The sequence below is a fragment of the Heteronotia binoei genome, chromosome 14 (assembly GCF_032191835.1).
Source record: "Heteronotia binoei isolate CCM8104 ecotype False Entrance Well chromosome 14, APGP_CSIRO_Hbin_v1, whole genome shotgun sequence".
Lineage (NCBI taxonomy): Eukaryota > Metazoa > Chordata > Lepidosauria > Squamata > Gekkonidae > Heteronotia > Heteronotia binoei.
The window spans coordinates 2974145-2998415 of NC_083236.1; the positions used below are offsets into that span (position 1 = coordinate 2974145).

At 43.3% G+C, this 24271-nt stretch overlaps 1 protein-coding gene across 1 annotated transcript in view; it reads right to left on the bottom strand.

Annotated features, from left to right (window-relative positions):
* SLC12A7 (solute carrier family 12 member 7) overlaps nt 1-24271 on the bottom strand; it is a 104837-nt gene that overhangs the window by 75329 nt on the left and 5237 nt on the right. Inside the window, exons 4-8 of the mRNA XM_060253941.1 lie at nt 17951-18005; nt 7571-7701; nt 5186-5427; nt 3944-4155; nt 1692-1859 (exon numbers count right to left, since the gene is read on the bottom strand). Coding sequence (XP_060109924.1) covers nt 1692-1859; nt 3944-4155; nt 5186-5427; nt 7571-7701; nt 17951-18005 — 808 coding nt within the window. The remainder of the gene's footprint in view (nt 1-1691; nt 1860-3943; nt 4156-5185; nt 5428-7570; nt 7702-17950; nt 18006-24271) is intronic.

Consider the following 24271-nt stretch of genomic DNA (forward strand, 5'->3'; position numbering starts at 1 on the left):
GGATGCAAGGATTTCCTTCTGCAGAGGAAGAGTTAGAAAAAGGGAGTACCTGGATCCAATACACATGCCAATTTTCATGCATTTTTTTGGTATGCAATGCGTAGAACAAATAGTCCTTCCTTTGTACACCCCCAGCAGTAATACACCAGTTCTGAACTTCCGTCCTCTAAGCAGCAGAGCAAGAGGCTCACCTTGAAGATTAACATTTATATAGTGACTATATAGTATACAGTTCTTATTGTCTGGTATCCAGGGCTCTTTTTCTAGCAGGAGCTCCTCTGCATATTAGGCCATGCCCCCCTGATGTAACCAATCCTCCAAGAGCTTAGAGGGATCTTAGTACAGGGCCTACTGAAAGCTCCAGGAGGATTGGCTACTTCAGGGGAGCATGGCCTGATATGCAGAGGAGCTGCTGCTAGAAAAAGAGCCCTGCTGGTATCTGAGACAGTAAAGAGGCAGAGGAGAAGAAAGCAGTAAGAGGAGTTGAAGTAGAAGAGTAGGAAGAAGACAGTGGAGAAAGACACAGATAAGGCAGAACAGTAAGAGTTCTGCTGGGTTCTGGAGAATGCTGAGGGTATCCGTGGGCTCCTCAGTGAAAAAGAGCAGCAATCTTGGAACTGAAGGAATTTGTCCACTACCCTACAATAAGTAACTGCAGGAGAATTTTCAGTGTATGACTGGGTGATGCTCAACCAGTGTCCAAGTAGGGCAGGGGCAGATCCACCATGCCAGACGAGCATCCTGTTTGCCCCATGCCCTAGGATACTCCCACTCCCCAGAGTCTCCTGCAGCAGGGGGGTTTCCATCAGCAGACAAATCAATGTGGACATCACTCCTTGAAAGATGGTAGAAGTTGTAGAGGAATGAAAAAATGTAAAAGCCTTGAAGCACAAAAAGAGTGTTCTTGAACACCCATATTGCTAATGCCTGAATAAGCAAGTCTGCCTGTCTGTGTGAATAAAATAATATGCTGCCTGCGTTCCAAAGGGACAGATTAGGGCAGGGGTGTCAAACGTGGCCAAGGGGCCAAATCAGGCCCCCAGAGGGCTCCTATCAGGTCCCTGAGCAACTGGCTGTCATCTGTTCCCTTCTCCCTCTCTCTTGCTTCCTTCTTCATCACAGCTTGCTTTGCCGGGCTTGTTCAGGCGCTACAGAGCCTGTATTTTCCTTGTTGGCTGAGGCTTCTCCCTTGGGGAGGAAGGTGGGGGGAGAGAGAGAGCTTGCTTTGCCAGGCTCTCTGAATCACAAAGCAGAGCTACTGAGCCAAGTCTCTCTTCCTTCTATTGGCTGAAGCTCCTCCCCTTCATGGTCCCCTGGAGAAGGCAGGAAAGAGCCAGAGCTTCCTTTGCCCAGTTCCCTGGATCCCAGGGGAGATACAAAGAAAGCATCTTTAAGACCAACAAATGCTAATGTTTTAAGGGTTTTTAAAAAAAATCCTGTGTTTGTCTGTGTCCTTTACAAAGTTTATATCTCTGCTACGTGGCCTTACATTTTATGACACACCTGGCCCGGCCCAACAAGGTCTCATTTGTGTCAGATCCGGCCCTCATAACAAATGAGATCGACATCCCTGAATTAGGGCTATTAGACAAATGAAACACAAAATGCAAATATAATTAAAGTGTACACAGTATTGTGTCACCTTTAAGCTTGATATATAGCTGTGCATGCACATGTGTGAGAGAAGTTACCTGTCACAGATGGAAAATAGATCCCTACTAGCATGGTGAAATAGGTCATGATATCTGAAAATACATAGGGGAGATCAAGATCTTTTGCCTCATCCGGCACAGGAGCTGATGGCTGATTCTGCTTCTCAACAACTGATCCTTTGTCTCCATATACACTCCACAAATTATCTGTAAGAAAAAAGCACAATATTTTGGTCATTTGCGCCAGCTTTATTTAATACACCCTCCCCCCCACAAATTATGTGAGGTATCCCTCAAATATTCATTTTATCCAACAATCACATATAAGAAACCCCTAGAAATTTCAGGAATGTTACTTAAAATCGCCAGGCTTATGAGAAGAAGCGGTTGCAATGCATGTGGCCTGAAACACCTGCAGAGTGTCAACAGACCCGAGAAGGTATACATTAAAAGGGAGGGAGGGAGGCAGTCCCTGGCACAAACTAAACCATTTTACTTCCAAATCCACCCAGACAACCAAGGGAACAGCTGCACAGCTGGGTCCAGTGCCTGGGAGAAGGCACAGATTATTCCCCTCTTTGACTCCCAGGCCTGAACAGCGGCCAGCTAAGCCCACGGAAGGCCCCTAAGATGCTGGCACAGCTGCTGGAGAATGGCTTGCTCCAAGAGTACCTTGCCAAGGAAAGACTGTCCCTGCTCCCCTCAACATTTTATTTGCCAGCACAGAAACATCTTTACAGGTAGATATTTCAATTTTACATTTGGGCCCAAAAGGTTGCCTGTTCCTGCATTACAGAAAGACGGAATTCACTCATTAAAAGTTACCCTGAAGAGGAAGGAACAGAAGCAGAAGAGGCCAATAAAACTACCCTTGCGCTACCTGCTCCTGGGGCAGCTGGCACTGTGCTGTCCTACAGCCTTGTGCAAAGAACCCAAGAAACAGACTTGCCAAACTCCAGGTGGGGACTGGAGAGAGATCTGGAATGACATCAGTTCCCCTTGAAAAACGGCTGCTTTGCTATGGCCCCTGCCCTGCTTAAGCTCCCCCCCTTCAAATCTCTAGGAATTTCCCAACCCAGGGTTATTTATTTATTTATCTGAGATTTATATCCCGCCCTTCCCACTAGGTGGCTCAGGGCGGCTTACAGCATGTAAAACTAACATAAAATATAAATTAAACATTAAAATTAACATTACATAATTTATAGTTAAAAATCTAGTTAAAAATCTAAACATTTGTTATATACATAAAACATTAAAATCATTCAGTGGTCTTAAGCTACACTCAATTCAAATTCAATGTTCAGTGTTCAGTTAGAAACCCTACAAACAAAACCAGCCTGTGATTTTAAAATTCTCTTTCCATACAGCTTTTCTCTTCTGTCTTTCTTCTGTCAGAATTACCCACAAGAAAAACATGGAGCTCCTAACAATTATTCTCTGCAATTTGTGAAATCATAACAGGCTGAAGGAAGTCTTCACACAGAGGCTGCAGAAAGCATAAACTGGCTCAAAACAGAATAGGAGCCGATTTGGTGTCGTGGTGAAGTGCGCAGACTCTTATCTGGGAGAACTGGGTTTGATTCCTCACTCCTCCACTTGCACCTGCTGGAATGGCCTTGGTTCAGCCATAGCTCTGGCAGGAGCTGTCCTTGAAAGGGCAGCTTCTGTGAGAGCTCTCTCAGCACCACCTACCTCACAGGGTGTCTGTTGTGAGGGAGGAAGATAAAGGAGAGTATGAGCCACTCTGACTCTGAGATTTGGAGAAGAATATCATCCTCTAAAATATATCCTTGCCTTTGGGTGCTTTCACACAACAAGTGTTCGCAAATGGATTTTGCTATTCTTACACAGTGAAAATCCAGTTGCAAAGCACATTATTTAGTGTGTGTGAATGCAGCCTTTGTTGCCACTGAAAAACACACTTTCTACCCATATAGCTGTATGTATAATCTACTGTCAGGAAGCTAGACGGTTGAGCAGCTAAAACATAGAGCAAAATACATCTCTTTATTACAGCGTGCATGGTAACCACAAATTAAAAACATTTGTAGAATGTAGATAAAAACAAGGTGGCAATGGCTATCACATCACATCACATCCATTAAGACATTGCAAAAAGTAACAAATACAAGTTATACAGCACACAATAGTACTACCTCTTTGGTTTTATCAGCTCAGCCTTTTAGGTTCCTGACTTGACTCTCAGATTAGGTCTGTTTCCACTTTGCTGTACCTTGTAAAATCAACTTTGTCACTTACTCACAGTAGTATTATGGCTGTAAACTTACCAATTAGGACTCTACTAGCAATTCCAGGAATTCCTTGGATTTGTGTGATGTTGTTTTGATTAAAATATTCATCACATGTGGCATTTGGTGAGGCACTGTCACAGAAAAGATCCCATAGCTCAGTCACCACTGTTGTATTGCCCTTTACAGTATACTTGGCGCAAGGGAAATCCTTCTGCCTTGACAATGTGCGGTTTCCAAGGAGACATATACTAGAAATTGAAATAAATACAAACATACACAATGGTGGAAGGTTTTGTTAAAACAAAGGTAATTCGTTTAGAAGGTCTGCTTCCTGTCACAGCATGAAACAACATGTCACCCCTTTGGCAAAAATTTTTACAATAGAAAAATGCATTTTATAAACATAGGAGAAGTTACTTGTAGAGACACCCATTGTTCTCTCATTTATACTGCTGGCTCTAATAAAGTTGAATAAAGGCATGAGAGTGATAATACCTGGCATGAGGCCTACATTTGGCTTACTTGGCAATGACTCTTAAAAAAGGCATCCTTTGTTAGTCTGGCTTAACGAAAACAATGTCTTTCCACTGAAATATATTGACTATATTGGAGAAAACAGAGCAAGCACATCTCAGCAGGCTACTAACAACTGAGTACTGAAACAAAATGGAATAGAATTAATCTGGTTAGAATTGCTTCACCAAACTATGAAAATGCACTGACTGTGAGACAAAATTCATCCTTTAACCCCTATGTTATTCTGATAAAGATCATTTTTTAACATCCTTTCAGTGTGTACCTTGGATAAACTAGCAGTTTTCACCCTGCACAAGAGACCATTTAGAATGGAGCATTAGTTATTCCAGATGCATCATACTTGTGTATAGAACATCCATATCAGTGGATATCCACATCAGTTTTTCCACTGTGAACATTGCAGACGATTTTTGCACTGCGGGTGTTCACGTTTTGCTTAAATTATGTCTCCCCCAAATAGATGAAAATAGGTTGGATCTTATGCACTGCAAAAGCACAGTTGCACTTCTGGCATGGAACTTCCCTACCTCCTCCTTCCTGCTCCCTGAAATCCTGCTCCTGGGGGTCACTGAGCCCTTGGGAAGAGAACTGAGGGCCTGCAGAAGATCTCCAATGGGAAGGGAGGGGACTCATGCATGTGCCACTCATGGGAGTGGAAGGAGACATAAAATCCAACCCAAAATGTTTAAAGTACACTATAATCAAAATAATCACAGACCTTTAAAAAAATATCTTACTCACGGAAAGTCTGGTGGGTCGAAAGCAGTTTTAATAACCCCAGCATAAATAGCCATGATGGAAAGGATCACACAAGCAAGGAAGACAAGTGCAAGTTTATTGACATATTTAACGCCCACAAAAACAACTATGGCCATCAGGGCAACGGTGCATGTTCCATAAACTCTCATATTGTTTAACATGGCCTCCTCGGCATCAGTCTTTTCCTCTGCTTTAAAAATAGCAGCATTGGGGGAAATATATTTCTGCAGAAAAAGGAAATATTGTGCAGTTTTAATACTCAGTTTCTAGCTTTAATCACTTCAGTAGTAAACATAGAAAGCAACTGGGACATTCATCTGGAAAGCTGTTTTAGAAAATGAAAGGAAGAAGATGTATATCAGGAAAAAACCTGTACTCCTGGGAAGAATTTTTATATTGTTGAATTGGGTTTTCTTCCTCAGTTATCACTGGAATGAGGTAAATGAGTTGTGTGTGTGTGTGTGTGGGGGGGGTGTTTTGTGATTTGTGCTATTATCAAAATACTTTAGGGTTTTAGTCAAAGATTTCAAAGATGTGTTTTGAAATTTCCCCTTTCCTGAAACAGCACTATCACTGAATGGTTTTTAATTGCTGCTGGTCCATCCACGTGTGCCATGGTGCCCGCCAGCCCCTTTCCTGATGCCTGGCAAAGGTTTTAAGAAAGTGGGTGGAGTCAGGTGGAGATTTTGCCCAGCAGGGCTTCTGATTGGCTGTGCAGATTTTTAAAGGTCGCTTTGCCAGCAGCAGCCACAACAGCATAAGGATCTTTGCTACAGATTAAAGGTGAGCTGTGTATATGCAGCAAAATATTTACACAATATTAGGATCAACTTAAAAGACATCCTATTAAACAGAACTTCTGTTTGAAATGCAAACTTGCTCTTAGAGTTGTGCATGACCTCTCCCTCCGCCCGCACCCACCACCCTCTCTCCGAATCCAAAAGTGCCCCAAGAGGCTCAAAAAGTTGGGGACCCCAGAATTACTGGAAACTGCCTAATAAGCAAAGTGTGCCATCCTTAATGCTTTTAAAAATCTGGGCACTACTGTGTCTACTGCTCCTATGAGGAGACAAGTGAATTTTCATGATAAAGAACACTTTAGTAAAAAAGTCACTGGACATAACATTAGTGAAGGCAGCATAATTTGCTAAAGCATTATAATAATTGTATTTATTAAAATATTTATAATCTGTACACTTTTAAAACTGAACAATCCAGAGATCATTTACTAAATGCCAAATAATAATAATTAAAACCTGATAATAAAACCCCCATACAAACAAAATACAGTCCATATTGGCAGCAATAATATCCACACACAGCTCTCTAATTGAATTTAGAAGCAGCAGAAATGTTTGAAAAAACAAAAACATACCAGGCAGCCAGGGACTCCAAAAAAATCTCTCCAAAAAGCCAAAAAGACACACAACCCCAAGAAAAAGTAGGAGTCCCATAATAAAGAACAAAACCCATGAAAACTAGCTATTGGAGAGAAACTCCTAGATTCTTAAACAAAGCATACAGACAGCAGCTATTTTTAAAGCCCGCTAAATATTTTACGGTCTGTGTATCTACATTTCAGAAAAACAGGTCATCCAAGAAACAAAATTCATATTGAAAATGTTGACCATATCAACATTTTAATGGAAAATATGAAATATGCATTTGAGACACACAAAATAATACAAAAAAATAACACTAACAAACACAGATCCTTATTTGTGATTCTTTTAATCTGCTAAAAGCAATCCCATGATTCTACACTGCCCACTTATATTAAGTATTGCTGCTTCCATTCCCATTTGTCTGATGAAGTCTGCTTAAGAGCATACGAAAGCTTACATTCTGAATAAAACTTAGTTGGTCTTAAAGGTGCTGTTGTCTACTGCTTTGTTCTATTGCTTCAGACCAACACGGCTGCCTACTGGGATCTATCAACAAAATAATACTGATATTAAATATTCTCCTGGCTCTCTGCTCTTGGGACAATGAAAAGAATCATAAGCCAAGCAACTATTCTTTCAACTGTCAACACAACACACCTCAGCTGAGTTGCCTGTCTCATTTTTAACCTCTGCTCCAGGACAGTGAGAAGATGGTGACCCTGTAAGAACAGTCTGTCAACTAACCATCCAACTGAAAGCAGGTGGGAAAGTCATATGGCATTAAAGGGGATAGGAATACCCACCATGACCAGGTAGGAACTGAGTATTTGTAGGGATGTGGCCAAGAAGCTGGAACCTCAACCAAATCAATTGCATTTTACTGGCCTATATAAAGCCACCTTGAGGATCTGTCTAGATCAAAACCAGAGTAAAAATTAAACCAATCAGATAAAAAAAGATATGACAGAAGTTTAAAACTTACCAGCAGAATTTCAATTGTGCCAAGAATATACATAGCCCCTGCAAATGTTGTGCCCAAGTAAAAACAGAGACCTACAGCTCCACCAAACTCTGGCCCCAATGACCTTGAGATCATGTAGTATGAGCCACCAGCTGTGAAACAAACACAAATTCAGTATATAATGCAGAAATCACATTCAAATATATTCATACTGCTATGTGCAATATGCTGAAAAGTCAACTTGATCAGACAACCTGTAAATTGGACCCATGCCCTTCCTGGCTTATTAAATCTTGCAAGGGGGATCTCAGATATCCTATACGGGATATCATAAACAGATCCCTGACGGAAGGGCTTTTTCCAGCGCCGCTTAAAGAGGCTGTGGTCCGTCCCCTCCTAAAAAAACCATCGTTAGATCCGGCCCAATTGGCACACTATAGGCCGGTCTCAAATTTGCCCTTTTTGGGCAAACTTATTGAGAGGGCAGTGGCGAGGCAGCTACAGACTTTCCTGGAGGACGCTTCCATCCTTGACCCACTCCAGCCTGGCTTTCGCCCAGGTCACGAGACGGAGACGGTGTTGGTTGCCCTGGTAGATGACCTTCAACGGCATCTGGATCGGGGTGGCTTGGCAGTGCTGATGCTGTTGGACCTATCGGCGGCATTCGATACGGTCGACCATCGGTTACTGACTTGCCGCCTCGCTGACGCGGGGATTCAGGGGCTGGCCTTGCAGTGGCTTTCCTCTTTCCTCGAAGGTCGGGGACAAAGGGTCGCAATTGGGGGGAACTATCCCGGAGGCACACACTTAATTGTGGAGTGCCCCAGGGAGCGGTTCTCTCCCCGATGTTATTTAACATCTATATGCGACCTCTTGCCCAGATTGCCCGAAGGTATGGGCTGGGGTGTCACCAGTATGCTGATGACACCCAGCTCTATCTACTTATGGACAGCTGACCAGTCTGCGCCCCAGAAAACCTAGATCGGGCACTACAGGCCGTGGCTGAGTGGCTCAGACTGAGTGGACTGAGACTGAATCCGGCGAAGACAGAGGTCCTTTGTTTGGGCCGTCAAGGACCGGGGGGGGGGGGGAAATCCCCCTGCCAGCTTTTGACGGTGCGCCGCTGATGGCGGTGGACAGGGTCAAGAGCCTGGGGGTGCTACTGGAGCCGTCCCTAAAGATGGAGGCTCAGATAGCGGCCACTGCCAAGTCCGCGTTTTTTCATCTTAGGCGGGCAAGGCAGTTGGCCCCCTTCCTGGACTGCGACAACCTAGCAACAGTGATCCACGCTACGGTCACCTCGAGGTTGGATTACTGTAATGCCCTCTACATGGGGCTGCCCCTGTGCCGGACCCGGAAATTGCAGCTGGTGCAGAATGCCGCGGCCCGGCTGTTATTGGGCCTCCCAAGGTGGGGGCACATTCGGCCGGGTCTTCGGGCTTTGCACTGGCTCCCAATAACATACTGAGTCCGGTACAAGGTGCTGGTCATTACCTTTAAAGCCCTATATGGCCTGGGACCTGCCTACCTGAGGGACCGTCTCTCCCCACATGTTCCCCAGAGAGTACTGAGGTCTGGGACTCAAAACCTTCTCACCATCCCCGGGCCTAAGGAAGTCCGTCTCAAGACAATTAGAGACAGGGCCTTTTCTACAATGGCCCCTACATGGTGGAACCAGCTACCGGAAGAGGTGAGGGCCCTGCGGGATTTTACTCAGTTCCGCAGGGCCTGTAAGACAACCCTCTTCCGGTTAGCCTACACCTGACTGGATAAATGTAGCTTATCAGACTTCAGTGAATTATATTGAATAATTTTAATGTTAAGAATTTAAAGTTTTTAGGTTTTTAAATGCTTCGACTTTTTAATTGTAATAGTTCTGTACTTTGTTTTATTGTTTTATCGTTTGCTGTGAGCCGCCCTGAGCCATTTATGGGAAGGGCGGGGTATAAGTTATAGAATAAATAAATAAATGAATAAATAAATAAACTGTAAACATAATCAACTGACTGAGATAATTATATTAAGAACTACTGAGTAAGGGAGGAAAATATTTTAGAAGTAATCTAAATATAAATATTCATTCATGCATACAGTTTGCTGAACTGCTGATAAAAAAATCCACTGTTCTTGTTCATGAATTCTTATTATATAAAATAAATTTTAATACAAAATTAAAATATGCAGTCTATAACTGCATGTCAGGTCATAATAGAGAGAATTAATCATGTGCTACAAACAATAAATTAACAAAAATGTCCCCATGTCCAAATAATGAACTCAGAAGAGCTGCCTGCAGCCTGCTGCATCCGTTGGCCGATTTACAGCAAGTTTGCCTCGTTTTCAATCACTGCTTCACCAGTGGGGAGGCAGGTAATTCTGTTGTGCATTCCACATTCAGCTGCTCATAGCATCTCTGCATGAGTGCCTGTTCTGGGCTTGTTATCCAGACACATATATTATGGATTAATGCAGAAGCAAAGGGGCGGGGAACTGACTCATTCCATAGCATACTGCTTAACACTTAAGCAAAAGATAACATAACAAAGTAAATAAACAGAAGAGAGAAGACCTAAGATGGGTAAGTAAGGGGACTTCCACGCATGCTCTTTTGCCATGAGGGACACTCCATCCAGGTTCTCACAATACGTGCTCTGCATATACATCCCACATATCTGCCTGTGTTACACAGTTTTAAGGCAGCTCATAAACACCTTTACAAAATTTATTCTTAAAACATGCAGTGGCAATATTAAGTATACAACATGTATTTTTCTCCCTTTCCTACTCAGGTTAAACTGTTTTAAATGCACATACACTACTATTATAAAGCTTATTTCAGTTTTCAATTTACAAACCAGGAAAGCATTTCATATCTGACTCTTTTTTTTGGTCTTGTTGGGCTACTGCTCTCCTCTGTTTGCTGTTATGATCAATTTTTCCTTTAGCTTCTAATCAGATCTTTGGACACTGAAATCCAAATTCCACTCCACAAATCAGCAAAGTATAACACCTATTTGCCATGGCCACAATCTAAAATAATGTGCTCCTTGTTTAGATTGACTGTAATGGGTAACTTCCCTGAATATTACTGTAAAGTAACCTTACAACTAATAGGTAGAGATGGCCAACTCCCCAACCACACGAGGGGCATGCAGACTTCACTTCCCCCACAAAATTCCAACAGCCTTAAGATGGGGGTAAAAAAAATTGCTGCACACACACACACACACACACTGATCATGAATAGCTTAGATTAGCCTGATATCATCGAAGCTCAGATGCTAAGCAGGGCCAAACCACTTCTGTTCATTTCTTGCCTTGAAAACACCACGAGGTAGAATTTCATGAGCCACCATAAGTCACCTGTGACTGGATGACAGGGGTAACTGTTAGTCACTACCACTGACCAGATGACACACAGATTTCAAGGTTGTTATAAAATATACAAAGGTTTTGAAGATTTCATTTAAAATCTGTGCACAGCTGTTCCAAGCAGCATTTTATGTTACAAAAGGATCCTTCTTCTCATAGGTTCATTCTGACCAAAAATTTACGTTTGCTTGCAGTAAAGATCCATGCTCGCTTACTAAATTATGTCTATGGCACAATGCAGTCTATCCAGTATTAGTATTTTTGTCCTAGATAAATCCCAAGTTTGAGTATTAAATTAACAGAAACACAAGCTTTGTTTTACTCCTTCATATTCCTCTTATTTAAATGTTTCATTGACAGAAAGGAGTTTTGTGGTTTTTCTCTTTAAATGAGCATGTCCATGTGTGGCCTGTGTTCTTCCACAGGCTCTGGTACTTTTGCTCGTGACACAGCCATCACAGCAGAATCTAGTTTAATAGCTGGTTTATTGTTTAACTTCATTTTGAAGAAATTGGTACTCCTGTCATGGTTAGAATAGATGGTTTTCTTATCCATTTATTAACCCTTTTTGGTTTTAGAAGCTATATGATAGTAGCAAGAAGAGACCACACTGTGAACCTGACACCACCAAAAACAGTTTTTTCAATCAATCAATATTTATTTCAGGTTTTTTATGGTTGCCACTGTTTTAGTTATTTATTTATCACATTTCTAAGTAGTTCACAATATAAAACTGAAACAACAATATCTGAAAAAAGTAAAAGATAACACAACAAAGTAAATAAACAGAAGCAGAAATACTTTTAATGATGGCTTACATCCCAAAGCGTATAGTAAAACAAATCTTCCTCTAATTATGTTAAGGAGGAAGAAAAATAAATGTCCTAAGCGAGGGGGCCATGTTTCTCGTGGAAGTAATTCAGCATGAACAAGAGACGGTACTTTTATCATGACCTCACAGGCTGATCTCAAAGCCAAGGTATCAATGACAGTAGCCACATCTGTATTTTATAGAAACTGATGCAGTTGGAAAACATCCAAAGCTGGTAAAAGGCACTCTGAACTGCAGCCACCACCTGGACCTGCCCCCTTTAGGAAAGGTATGAACCCAGCTAGGATACGTATTTCTCCAGCTAGCAGATACCCTGAACCTCCTGCCATCACTGTCATACCTTTCTCACTACCACTAACCCCAGTCACACATACACGAACACCATTGCTATCCCTGGATAAGATGGGGGAAAGCAGAAATATTGCCATCAGCAGGGCTTTTGTAGAAAAAGCCTAGCAGGAACTCATTTGCATACCAGACCACATCCCCAATAGCACCATTGTTTCACACAGGGCTTTTTTGTAGAAAAAGCCCAGCCGGAACACATTCATATTAGGCCGCACCCCCTGATGCCAAGCTAGCCGGAACTGTGTTCCTGCTCAGAAAAAGCCCTGGCCATCAGTATACTGAGAGGCATGAACCTATAACTCTGGGTGACCACTCTCTGTGATTTCAGGTAATAAGAAAAAGTACTGGATAAAGGGAAGCAGAAGGACTAAGTAAACTTATGTAATTCACTGCAACAAAATGTGATGGTTGCTAATTTAGTTTTAAAAGAAGAGACAACTCCTTTGAGGATAGGTCTGTTAACAGCTAATCCTGATGGTTAAACGGTACCACCTTGGTGAGATGCAGCATACCTCTGAATATCAGCAGCCGATGGAGGCAACAAAAGGAAAATGGCTTTGGCTTTCTTGTCCTGCTGATGGGCTTCCTTCCCAGAATCCTCTGGTCATTTGACAAACTAGATGCTGGACTAGATGAGCCTTTTGTCTCAGTAAGCAGGGATCTTCTTATATTCACGGAAAACAAAAGTGAACCCTACAAGACAACATTCTCTCCCCACCACCCCCGCCTGGAAGAAATGCAGACTTCCAGCATCGCCTTATAAAATGTGGTCCCCCCAGCAGAACCATCAGAAAGCAGTGCTCCTGATACTAAACATGGATTGGCAGTCCAGATATCATGGTCAACAGTAAAACACTGCTGAGAGGTCCAGGTTGCCTGCTATAGGTTGTCGATTGCAAAGAACCCAAGCTGAAATGGATCCAGGTAATCAGCTGAGTGTTTACAACTATCCAGCCCACGTTCAAATATGTTGTAGCTACATCAGATGAAATCTCAGGAATCAGAAGAATTGCTGCATTTATATTTCAGTAGTCAGAGGAATAGGGCTTCAGTGCTAAGTGTAGCTCCTCGACCCAACCAATGGCTAGCAAGAACAGTCTGCACTATAAAAGAAATAATGCAAATCTGCATAGTATTCTTGTCTTACCTGGGCCACTGAACTGGAGTTAAGGCACAGAATTCGGACTTATTTATAAAGGGCAACTGTAATCATCATGTTACCATTAAGAGAATTCCAGAAGAGCAAGTTCTGTTCCCGTACAAGTCACAGTGGGTTCTTGGGCCCACTTCAGATTTAATTTTTGGAAAGCAGATTACTGCCCTCATCCAAACACTTGTGCCTTGCAAAATAATAATGTAAACATGTTCTCCTTGCCTTCAAAGAAAGTATGACAGAAAACACACAACAAAAAGACACTTGCTCTACCTATTTATAGAGGTACAATTATGGCAAAAAACAAACAAACAACCCTGCAAATATGAATGCCCTCTTTAGGACATTCCTTTCCACCACTTCCCACTGTCTCCTTTCACTTTCCATCTAGGAGTCCAGTGCTACCTGGGATCCAATTTTATTAATACCTTGAAGAAAATGATACTCAAAATGTCACATTAGAAAACAGCAACTAAAAAAGCCTAGATAATCCACCAATAGCCATACCATACCAAACCTTTAATGGCATAATAGATTCAGATAAAAATACACAGAATATAAAAATTTAAACATTGGAGATAAAATCAAAATAAAACCGAGCTTACAGATGCATTCAAACATGGTCAGAATTAAATTTAAGGATTTCAGCCAGAAATTTTGCCACAGCCTCACTAACCACCCCCTCAGTATCACTCAATAAATAATAACAGGGTGGCAGAATAGAAAAATCTGAAGAAAAGGAAAGCTTGCCAAATAAATCTTTACGGAGGTTATGGTATAAAGAACAATCAAGCAATATATGCTGGATTGAGTCAGGGGTATTTGCTCCACAGGAGCAAAGTCTGTCGGCTAAAGGGACTCGCTGATATCTCCCTTGTAAAACTTTGGAGGGAAACGCGTTTAGTCTAGCCAACATAAATGCCCTGCGATGACTTGGAGTGGTTAGGTCTGATAGATAATTGGGCATTTTGCCACAAAAAGCATAAAGACCTAAGGAAGCTGGAGAGCAAATATAAGGGTCAGTTGGCCGTAATTTTGTTTCCTCCGATTCCCATAGTCTCAGTTTAATACATCTGAAGATATATGACTCATCAGCGGTAGAAAAATCATCTACCTCTAACCCCAATTGATTGAGTTTAGACAGAAGCACTGCTGTCCAGGATGAAATATATGGGTCTCTTTTCATACAATCAAGAAGGCTGTTGGGATCTGTTCTAAAATGAATTTTGAGCCAGAATTTAAACACTGCAATCCAGGCTTTTGTCTCCACCAAAGACTGACCCACTTTAGAGCAGACAGCAAAGTAGGACACACATTTTGGCAAACCAAGAATTTGTCTAAAGAATGAGGCTTGAATGCCCTCCACTTTCCTGGTAAAAGCTGAGATCCAAATAGGGATACCATAGAGGATTGGGGCAAGCGTTTTGGCTTTGAACACTTTAATAGCTGCTGGAACTAATTGGTTGCCCCTTGCAAAGAAAAACTGTTTAATTTGAGCAGCTGAACATTTAGCCAAGTTGAATAGCAAATGGTCTCTTGCTGTGCTGTGCTCTGGCTAACTGGAGAGCATACTGTTTGGAGTATTAAAAGGTAGTTATCCAGTAGCACTAAGCAGGAGACTGGCAAGCAATTTCCTGTAGAACAGCATCTCCAGTTTGGATGGTCACGTCAAGAAGTAACACTGGAGAGTTCAAAGGATGCTCAGAAGCCATGTAGTTATTATAAATATTTGTCTTAAAAGATCTGCTGTTTGATTTCAACAGCTTGTGACAGAATCATAAGTATCCAAAGTGTTCCATTAATTTCAACCTCTTATCCAAACTAGGACATGTTGCTATAATACCAGTACATGTAAACTCCTCCGAAGGGCCAACTACAAAATGCATGCGGCACAGCTCTGGTGTCCCCTGAGTGAATTTGCTTCACACATATTGTGTACTTTGACCCTATGCTTGTATATTGACAGCAACATCATCCCAAGGGAAGAATTTTGCACAGGGAACTCCTTGATGCAACTGCTACCAAACAGGGAGGCTCCCTGCTAAATCATCAGAACACCCAGCCCAGTCCCTGTGCCCCTCGGATCAAGAGAAGGGGGATGCAGAACTCCAGGAGGCAATATTAACAAAGCTATCCTGTGGCTGCCTGCTTGCTTTCCTGGGAACTAATGAAAGATACTTAGTTATTTCTATGAAGAATAAAGCAGGCATCCAGTCTTAGATCAGAGTACAATCCTGCACCTCAGTTATCAGAAGAGTGAAAATACTTCTTAGATATAAATGTGGGATGGAGAAGTGGTGATTTAATGCTGTATGAGGCATTGGTGAAATGAAACTTGGAAGAAAACCTGGGATAAAACATATGAAGCTGAATCAGACCCTCAGTCCATCAAAATCAGTATTGTCTACTCAGACCAGCAGCAGCTCTCCACGGTCTCAAGCTGAGGTTTTTCACACCTTTTTAGTTGGAGATGCCACAGATTGAACCTGGGACCTTCTGCTTGCCAAGCAGATGCTCTGCCACTGAGCCACCATTTCTTCCCAATGCTCTCCACTTCACTATGATATTAAAAAAAACCCTAAGCAAGCTAAAAAATTTGCCAATACTATCTGTGTTCTGCATTTAATTTGTGTCACAAAAGCAATGCAATGCAAAGCAACTGCCATGGAGTTACCCCTGAATTTAGCTTATACAACTATTATTATAAAGAGACCAGAACATCAGAAAAGATGAGGAAACTGCATAAGTGGCAGCTCTTTGTTCAGATTTGTTGTGGAATAAGGAATGGAATTGCATAAAAGTGCAACAATAAAATATTATATTACCATAAATAAATGCAGTCTTGACTTTCTTATGCTTATAAATGCTTATGCTTATGCATTTTTAGGGGTTTAATTGGAACTGCTGGATTTCACAGCCTTAGGCAGCAGCTCTGCTCACAGATACACGCACAATTAAGTTACACTGACTTCAACTAACCACGGACAGGATTCTATTACTAATACTTCCTGTTGGCACAAATGTCTATACAATTCTCCCACTATAGGTCAAAGTACAGAAAAATAGCATCTGATCCTAAATTTTTTAGAGCGTTAGTTTTAACAATAACACAAACTCCAAAAATTACATACTGTATGTATTATAAAGGTCATGATATATAAATGAAGGTCATGATTTGAGAGAGAGAGAGAGAGAGAGAGAGAGAGAGAGAGAGAGAGAGAGAGAGAGAGAGACTAAGCATTTACTCTTTGAAATAAAAGCACACTACAGAGAAAGACTGTAATTTCTTTAATTTTATTCATATCATAAATATAATTGTGAAAGTTATTTTGTATGCAATATATGACTGCATAAAGTTTTGTTATGCATTCTGCACACACACACAAGAAGTGCCTAGCTTCTACTGCTTGGACACATTGGACTTATATCTAGAAAACAAGATTACACCGATTCTTACAATGTACACAGTGGATGGAAGTGCCTAAATCTCCACTGAAGTACAGAAAGTATGATAGGGAAGGAACAGAAGGCCTGTTCCACTTCATGGGGCAGTTCAGCTGCATGAGCTACAACACTGCCACCTTGAAAAGAGCAGAAGGGTTTTCACACATGCAGGTAGGTAATCCTTTGGTAAAAGCAGCATTGCAGGAAGAAATCCCCCTACATTCCTTGGCATGGTCTTGTCCAGCAGCTCTCATCCTTTTGTATCTTATGTCTTACTGACTGTTCTATCAACCCAGGTCCCATCATGATAGATCAGGGGTGGCCAATCTTGATTAATGTAGGAGCCACACAGAATAAATGCCAGATGTTTGAGAGCCACATGACAGGAAGGAAGGGAAGGAGAGGTGGAAATAAAGCAACTTTAATGTTAAATGCATTCTCCAAGCTGCTGGTTGGCTTGACTTAAAAAAGGTAGTCCCCCTGTGCAAGCACCAGACATTTCTGAATTTGGAATGACGTCGCATCACAACATTTTCACAACAGACTTTTTACGGGGTGGTTTGCCATTGCCTTCCCCAGTCATCTACACTTTCCCCCTAGCAAGCTGGGTACTCATTTTACTGACTTCAGAAAGATGGAAGGCTGAGTCAACCCTGAGCCGGCTACCTGAACCAGCTTCTGCCAGGATTGAACTCAGGTCATGAGCAAAGAGCTCAGACTGCAGTACTGCAGCTTTACCACTCTGCACTACGGGGCTCTTTGGCTTGGCATAGTTAAGTAATTTAAAGAGAGAAATGCCTTCTCCAAGCTGGCTGATGGGGGGGGGGGGGCTTTGAGAGCCGCAGTTTGGCCACCCCTGTAAGAGACATAAAAAGTCCACTTTTGTGGAGAAATACAGTTCTATGTTCACAGGCATTCTGATTGCACTGCTAGCATGCCCCAAGGTCACTGGGACTGAGGGCAAGCAAATTCTTAGTAATGTTTAGGAAAGCTACGTCCCATCTAGATGACATGTGCCCCACCAGTGATACATGTACCACTGGCTGAGAACCACAGGCCTAGGCTGTTCTAACACAATAAGCCTGAGACAGCCCAGACCACAGAAAAGAGGGTGCTTCCTTGTTTGGGAGACCTCCCATGCTGGCAAGGAAGGCTAAGAGGCACCTGCCTCCCACTCGCCTCGTGATAAGACCCAGTGATCACATGCAAAGTGCAGAAAACATTTGAAGAGAAAAGCAAAATTTATAATTACCTGGAACTACACCATTTGTTGCTATTGCACTCATTGATATTGCTGTTAGCATCGTCTGTAAAACATCAAACATATTAGAGAACATCACCAGCAATCCCAGCAGGTCAGCCTAGGGGATCCCTCAGAGCAGCAAGGGCATTTTGATATGAAAGCAAAAAAGCTATGTACATAATAGACTCTGACCAGCTATTTATTGGAAGAAAGCTCATTCATGCACGATTTTCTCATCCTTTCCTTCACATGACAGAAAGTCTTCTTTTGTAAGCAGACATGGTCAATATTGCTGGATGCACTGGCCAAATGGTGGAAGTGGAGACAGGAACCAAGCACAAACTCTACTGGGGGTTATTGGTTAATTTAAAAAGTATGATGCCCTATATCTGCTAAGCATGGATCATGACTGATCTGGGTAGCACTGGTTTATTATCCAATGGAGTTTTACGGGGGGGAGGGAGAAAGGCTGGACATTGTCTTTGTGTCTTCTCTGCACTTTTAAGTACACTGTAGAGTGAAGCTATTTATACAAAAGTGAGAAAAAGGGAGGTTTGATTTAAATATCAGACTTCAAAGATAAAAGAGAAACCAGGGAAGAGAAGTATTATTTATGGTAGGAGCTTAGAGAAAATAAAAGGATTTAGAAAAACACTTTTCATATTGACTGAAGGATGTATGGAACTGGAGGGGACTGGTTATTACTTGTCTTGATTGAATAGGATGGATTGGGGAGTTACAAGTGTGTTTGGTGGGAAGTTTTGTTTTTTTAGGTCATTTGGACAGTTTTTGAAGGAGAGACCTGGAGAAAAAAATCTGTGAAAAGAAACTGCCAAGGGAAGTATCATCCTATGCAGAGTTACACCCTCCTAAATCCAGAGAGGTTGATGAGCTTAGGAGGGTGTGCCTTTGCTTAGGCTGGCTTTGTTTAAAAACAAAGGGGGGGGGGGGGTTCCGATCCAAACTCCATGCCTAAAACCTCAGTTCCATCAAGTTAATTTAAAACAAAGGTCGTTTTCGCACTCACCTCCAGCCGGCGCGACCCCCCTCTTCACCGCGCAGGATCTGCGCGGATTTCGCACTAAATGCCGCGGAGCAGCCTTTTGCGCCGGAAACTCCCGGCGCAAAAGCCGCGCAAACATGGCGTTTGCGCGGCTTTTGCAACGGGAGTTTCCGGCGCAAAAGGCTGCTCCGCGGCATTTAGTGCGAAATCCGCGCAGATCCTGCGCGGTGAAGAGGGGGGTCGCGCCGGCTGGAGGTGAGTGCGAAAACGACCAAAGTGAATTCCAAAGTATGCTCAAGAGTGCTTTGGGTAAATCAAGTAAAAGCCTCAAGTGGTGGCAGTTTCCAGCGACAGACCATGTCCCTTTCTGCATGCACAACTCTCTGTTGCTGACTCCCGAGAATCCGAGCAGCCAGGCTGACTTCAGGTTTGTGTGCCTGCCCTTGGCATTGTCTCTTCTCTCCACATATTCGTGTATGCATCCTGCATCTGCATCTACAATTAAAACCCTCCTTTTTTGCTTAATTTTAGTTGTGACATCGCGTGATCCTCCTGTGTGGGGTGGAAGGTCACTGGGGAGCCTTGTCATCAGCATTCTGGGGAGAGAGTGGACAGGAGGCAGCTGAAGAAGAGGGCTGGGCGCACCCAGCCAGGAGGGGGGAGATGCAGGAAGGAGGGAGCCAAAAGTGGAAGGGAGAATGGGAGCGAAGAAGCCAGACTGAGACTGGCCAAGGAGGGCAGCTACAAGATCCTGCAATCATCCTTTCTGCAGCAAAGCCCCTGCTCTTGTCCAGGCCCCCTTCTCCTCCTTTCCTCCCATCCCCATCTCTCCCTTGAGAGCCAAGGAAAAGCCTGTTCCCCTCCCCAGGCCTGAAATTGATGTGGCTTGCCAGAGAAGAGACCCTAGCAAGCGGCCAGCCAGCGGGTTTTGTTTAGGCGGGAGTGGAGGGGTCAGGAAAAGGCTGGCAGGCTTCTCCTTTCCCTGCAGCACTGCTTGGTTTGTCCCCTTTAGAAGGGGGAAGCTGCAGGCAGGAGCAGCCATGGAGAAGTGGGGACAGGCAGGCAGCCTGCTTCGCCCACACCTTTAGCAGCAAGTGCTTACTGGGGAGCCTTGTAGCAGCCGGCTTCACTGCCTGGGACAGGGTGAGAGACAAGCAATTGCATCTGCAAAGGGCTGCACACCCGCCAGTCACTTGTGCAGGAGTGGAAAGCTTCCGATTTAAAAACAAAAACCCAGAGCTGAACTAACCAATAAGGACATTGATGAGGAGGGGGATTGGCCTAGGAGGGACCTGAGATGGGCGGGGTGGGAAAATCTGAGGGGATACTTCTGCTTTTAAATTAGTTTTGGCTTGGAGGAGAACAAAGGATATAAAACTACTCTTGAAAAGCCTAAGGTAAATGCAGGCTGAAAGTGATCTGGGTGTTAAAGGGGGGGGGGAGTGGGGGGGGATCAGTGAAGAACAAAAAAAGGACATGAATTGAATGCTCAAGGAGAGCACAGGCAAGTGCAGAAGGAGAGGAAGGAAGGGACAGGTGCAGGCTTAAAGCAAGGGAAACAACAGTGCAAAAAAGGCCAGTTTGTCATGTTTGTATTCCACTATTCCACTGAAACTCAAGAACAGCCCAAATGAGGGTATCAGTGAAATCCCATAAAGACATGTTTCAAGTCCATATTGCCTTAACTTCAATGATGTTACATTCAGATGCTTCCTCATGATGCACTGATTCAAGTTAGAGAAGTTTGACTTTATCAGTCTAACACATGGACTCCGTTGCGGCAGCTGAAGCATAAAACATTTAAATAGATTTGAACAGACACTGAGTGAGGGCACAGAACAATTCCATTACTTACCATTATAAAGCTGTCCCTAGTCTAGGCAACTTAGAAGTTTTTTCATGTTAAGTATTGTAAAGTAGCAAGTGGATAACGTTTAGTAGCAGAAAGCAAAGTACAATTTTTGCCTCAATACCTAAAGCAAGTGTCTGTGTGTATAAAAACTAGCATTTTTTTTCCAAAAAGAGCATTTGGATTCTAACCATAGTATTCCATAACCCTTCGGGTTGTATAATTGTAACATGATCTGATTGGGACAGCTCTTAAAGACAGTCAGGAAGCTTTGGTTGGACACATCCACTCATCGCTGGATATGGCATTACTGATGTACTGTAGTGAGCATTTGCAACTGAACTGTCCTGTCCACACAGCAAGAGCCAGTTTCAAATGACAGCCAATAACACGACAACAGTGCAATATCCTGTGATGACTGGTATGGACAAGCAGCATCTCTTGGTAGACAGAAACCATCACACACATAAATACACCAATGTTGAAATAACTTCACTCCCTGCCTAAGGTGTTGGCTCTTATCTTCTAAGCCCTACATTGAGACCTACTATTTAAAGGACCCCCTGCCTGACCTTGGGTCAGCCCAACAGGCCTCATTGTTTGCATCTTCCCTAGGCAAAGGGCTTTTCTTTGGCCTCAATGTTTTATCAAAATATTTATGTACTGCTTTCCCCTTTGTGACTCAAGGAACATTCAATAAAACTGGTTAGATGCCCAGAAAATGTAACTCAAACTCTGATAAAACATTCTAGAAAATAAAAAGAGCTTTACAATACCTCCTTAAAAACCTCAAAGGATGGCACCCCCCTCCCCTCTGCAGGGACCCCACGCTCAGAAGAAACAGGTTTTGGTTCACCCTAAATATGCAGCTTTAAGCAGGGGGTGACAGAAGGTGAGAACTGGAGGGCCAGAGCTGACACATGGGGATGTAATTGAGAAAGACAAAGGAACAGGCTCTCTAGGGTGATCTGGAAAGTAACTATTCTAGCAACCATTCAGAAGGTCTACATATTTTTCTTTGTTTCTTCATTTTCCATGCTGAAGTTTCTTATTGTTTTTCCAGTTTGTCTGATGGACACTGATAAATTACAGGCCATTTCAGAGCAGCACTGAGCCCTACTTTGGTGTGTGAGAAAGGCAGGATCTAAATATTTGAAATAAAATAAAGAATCTGCTTTTAATGTTGTGGCTAACATGTAAGCCTTAGTGCTTTAAAAGGTAGGATGTAATTTTTAAAAAAAAATATTATTTTTTTAAATTACATGGCCAGGGCAGGCGGGCAAGGTAGGAAGGGTAGTATAGCTACACATATATTCAAACATTGCCAACTCCACCAGGATGACATTTCAAGGTCAGCAGGATTTGATTTGCTCTTTTGGTCATATCCTTTGCTGTGAAATCATATTGAAAGATGGAAGACAGCCCATGGCTGAAGCACTTGCTGTCTTTAGCTCAAATCACAAGGGGTGGCTTAAAAGACAGAGAACCATGTCTGTTGGCTGTGGACACTGGAAACAACACCTCACTTGCTGCTATTTAAAGTGAGAACAGTTGGAAACAGATGCAAGGGAAGCTGTCCAAACTGGTGGCTGGGCCCATCAGCTGTTGGGGAGAGGCACCATTTGTCTACAAATCCTATTTATGAATGCTTTGAATGAATGACCTCCCTTGATAATGAAAATTTTATTCCTCGAGTTAGCAGCAAAGTTAAAAAGAAAGGGAAACAAGGATCAAGAGATAACAATCTCTGTATAATAGATGTTAAACAGATTGATATGGGTGTTTGATACTGAATGGATCCACAGTATCCAGTCCTTCGTACTGGGCAAAATGAAGGCTACATTCATCAGCATTGCCTCAGTCAGACAGCCGATGACTTGACATATTATCCTAGCAAGAGAGACAGGTTGCTTACCTGTAACTGTAGATCTTCGAGTAGTCATCTGTGCATTCACACGCATGGGATAGAGTGCCTGCGCCAATCCCCGAATTGGTACCTAAAAAGCCCGGGATTTTTTTCACGCTCGGCACCAACGGGCATGTGCAGGCATCTCAGTGCGCATGCTCGCACTGGGTTGAAGGAAGCGCCACTGTAACTCCCACTCGTGCAGGGAAGCCGCACCCCTGCTGAGGGAGTCTGCTTGCAAGTTGAAGACCCCTGGGAGATGCGCTGCCTTCACAAAGATGTTGTGGTCCAGGCACTCCGACCACATATCCAGCGCACAAAGCCGTCGAGAGGCTGTCCCTCCCTGCCTGTTGATGTAACACAAGGCAGTGGTATTGTCTGTTAGCAGAGCAACAATCTTCCTGTCACCATAGGGCGGAAAGACCGAAGAGCAAAATGAATTGCCAGCAGTTCCAAGTAATTTATGTGGCAGTGAGTCAATTTCAAAGGCCAAGGACCCCCGACCCACAGATCGTCCATGTGGGCCCCCCAACCCCATAAAGACACATCTGTTGTGATAGTCTCAGTTGGTGCAAGTAGATGGAAGGGAGCTCCCTGACAAATGTTGTCCTTCGACTTCCACCATTGCAGTGTTTGAAGTGTCACAGGTGGAATTACAAACCTCTTTCGAGGTGAGTCCCGTAACGGACGAAACTGACGAAGAAACCAAAGCTGTAGGCCTCTCATCCTCAGCTTCGCAAAGAGCAGCACGCTTGTAGTCGCCGCCATCAGCCCCAGCATCTGCTGCAGCTGCTGCGCCATGCCCCACTTTAGATTCTGCAGAAGTTCGACAAGCTTGATAATGTCCATAGCTCTCTGCTGAGGCAGAAACACGCAATGAAGGTTCCTATCCAGCAAAGCCCCTATGAACTGAACTGTCCTTGATGGAGTAAGGTGTGATTTCTCTAAATTGACCTGCAGACCCAAGGCGTCGAGAAGACGAAGAGTGATGGCAATGTGGGATGACAAACTCTCTTTCGACTCCGCCACAAGGAGCCAGTCGTTGATGTATGGAAAGACGACTATCCCTTGAAACCGGAGATGGGCAGCCACAACGCTCATCATCTTCATGAACACCTGAGGTGCAGTGGACAGGCCGAACGGAATAGCTTTGAACTGGAAGTGCTGAGAACCTACTGCAAACCGAAGGAAACGTCTGAACACAGGATGGCTGTTGACGTGGAAGTATGCATCCTTGAGGTCCAGCGTTGCCATCCAATCCCCTTGGTTGATGAGGGGCAGAATTGTTTGCAGAGTGGACATTCTGAACTTCTGGTACAAAATGAATTTGTTCAGATTCCGAAGATCCATGATTGGTCTTAGACCCCCGTCCCGCTTGGGAACCAGGAAGTAATGAGAGTAGAAGCCTCCCATCCTGGCCTCCATCGGGACCCTCTCTATGGCTTGTTTCTGTAAGAGGTTGCTCACCTCCGCCAGCAGAGGTGGAGAAGGGGGAGTGGTAATTACCACAAATTGGTTCGGAATCTGAGCAAAGTCTATTTTGTAGCCTTCCACTATGATGGAAAGCGCCCA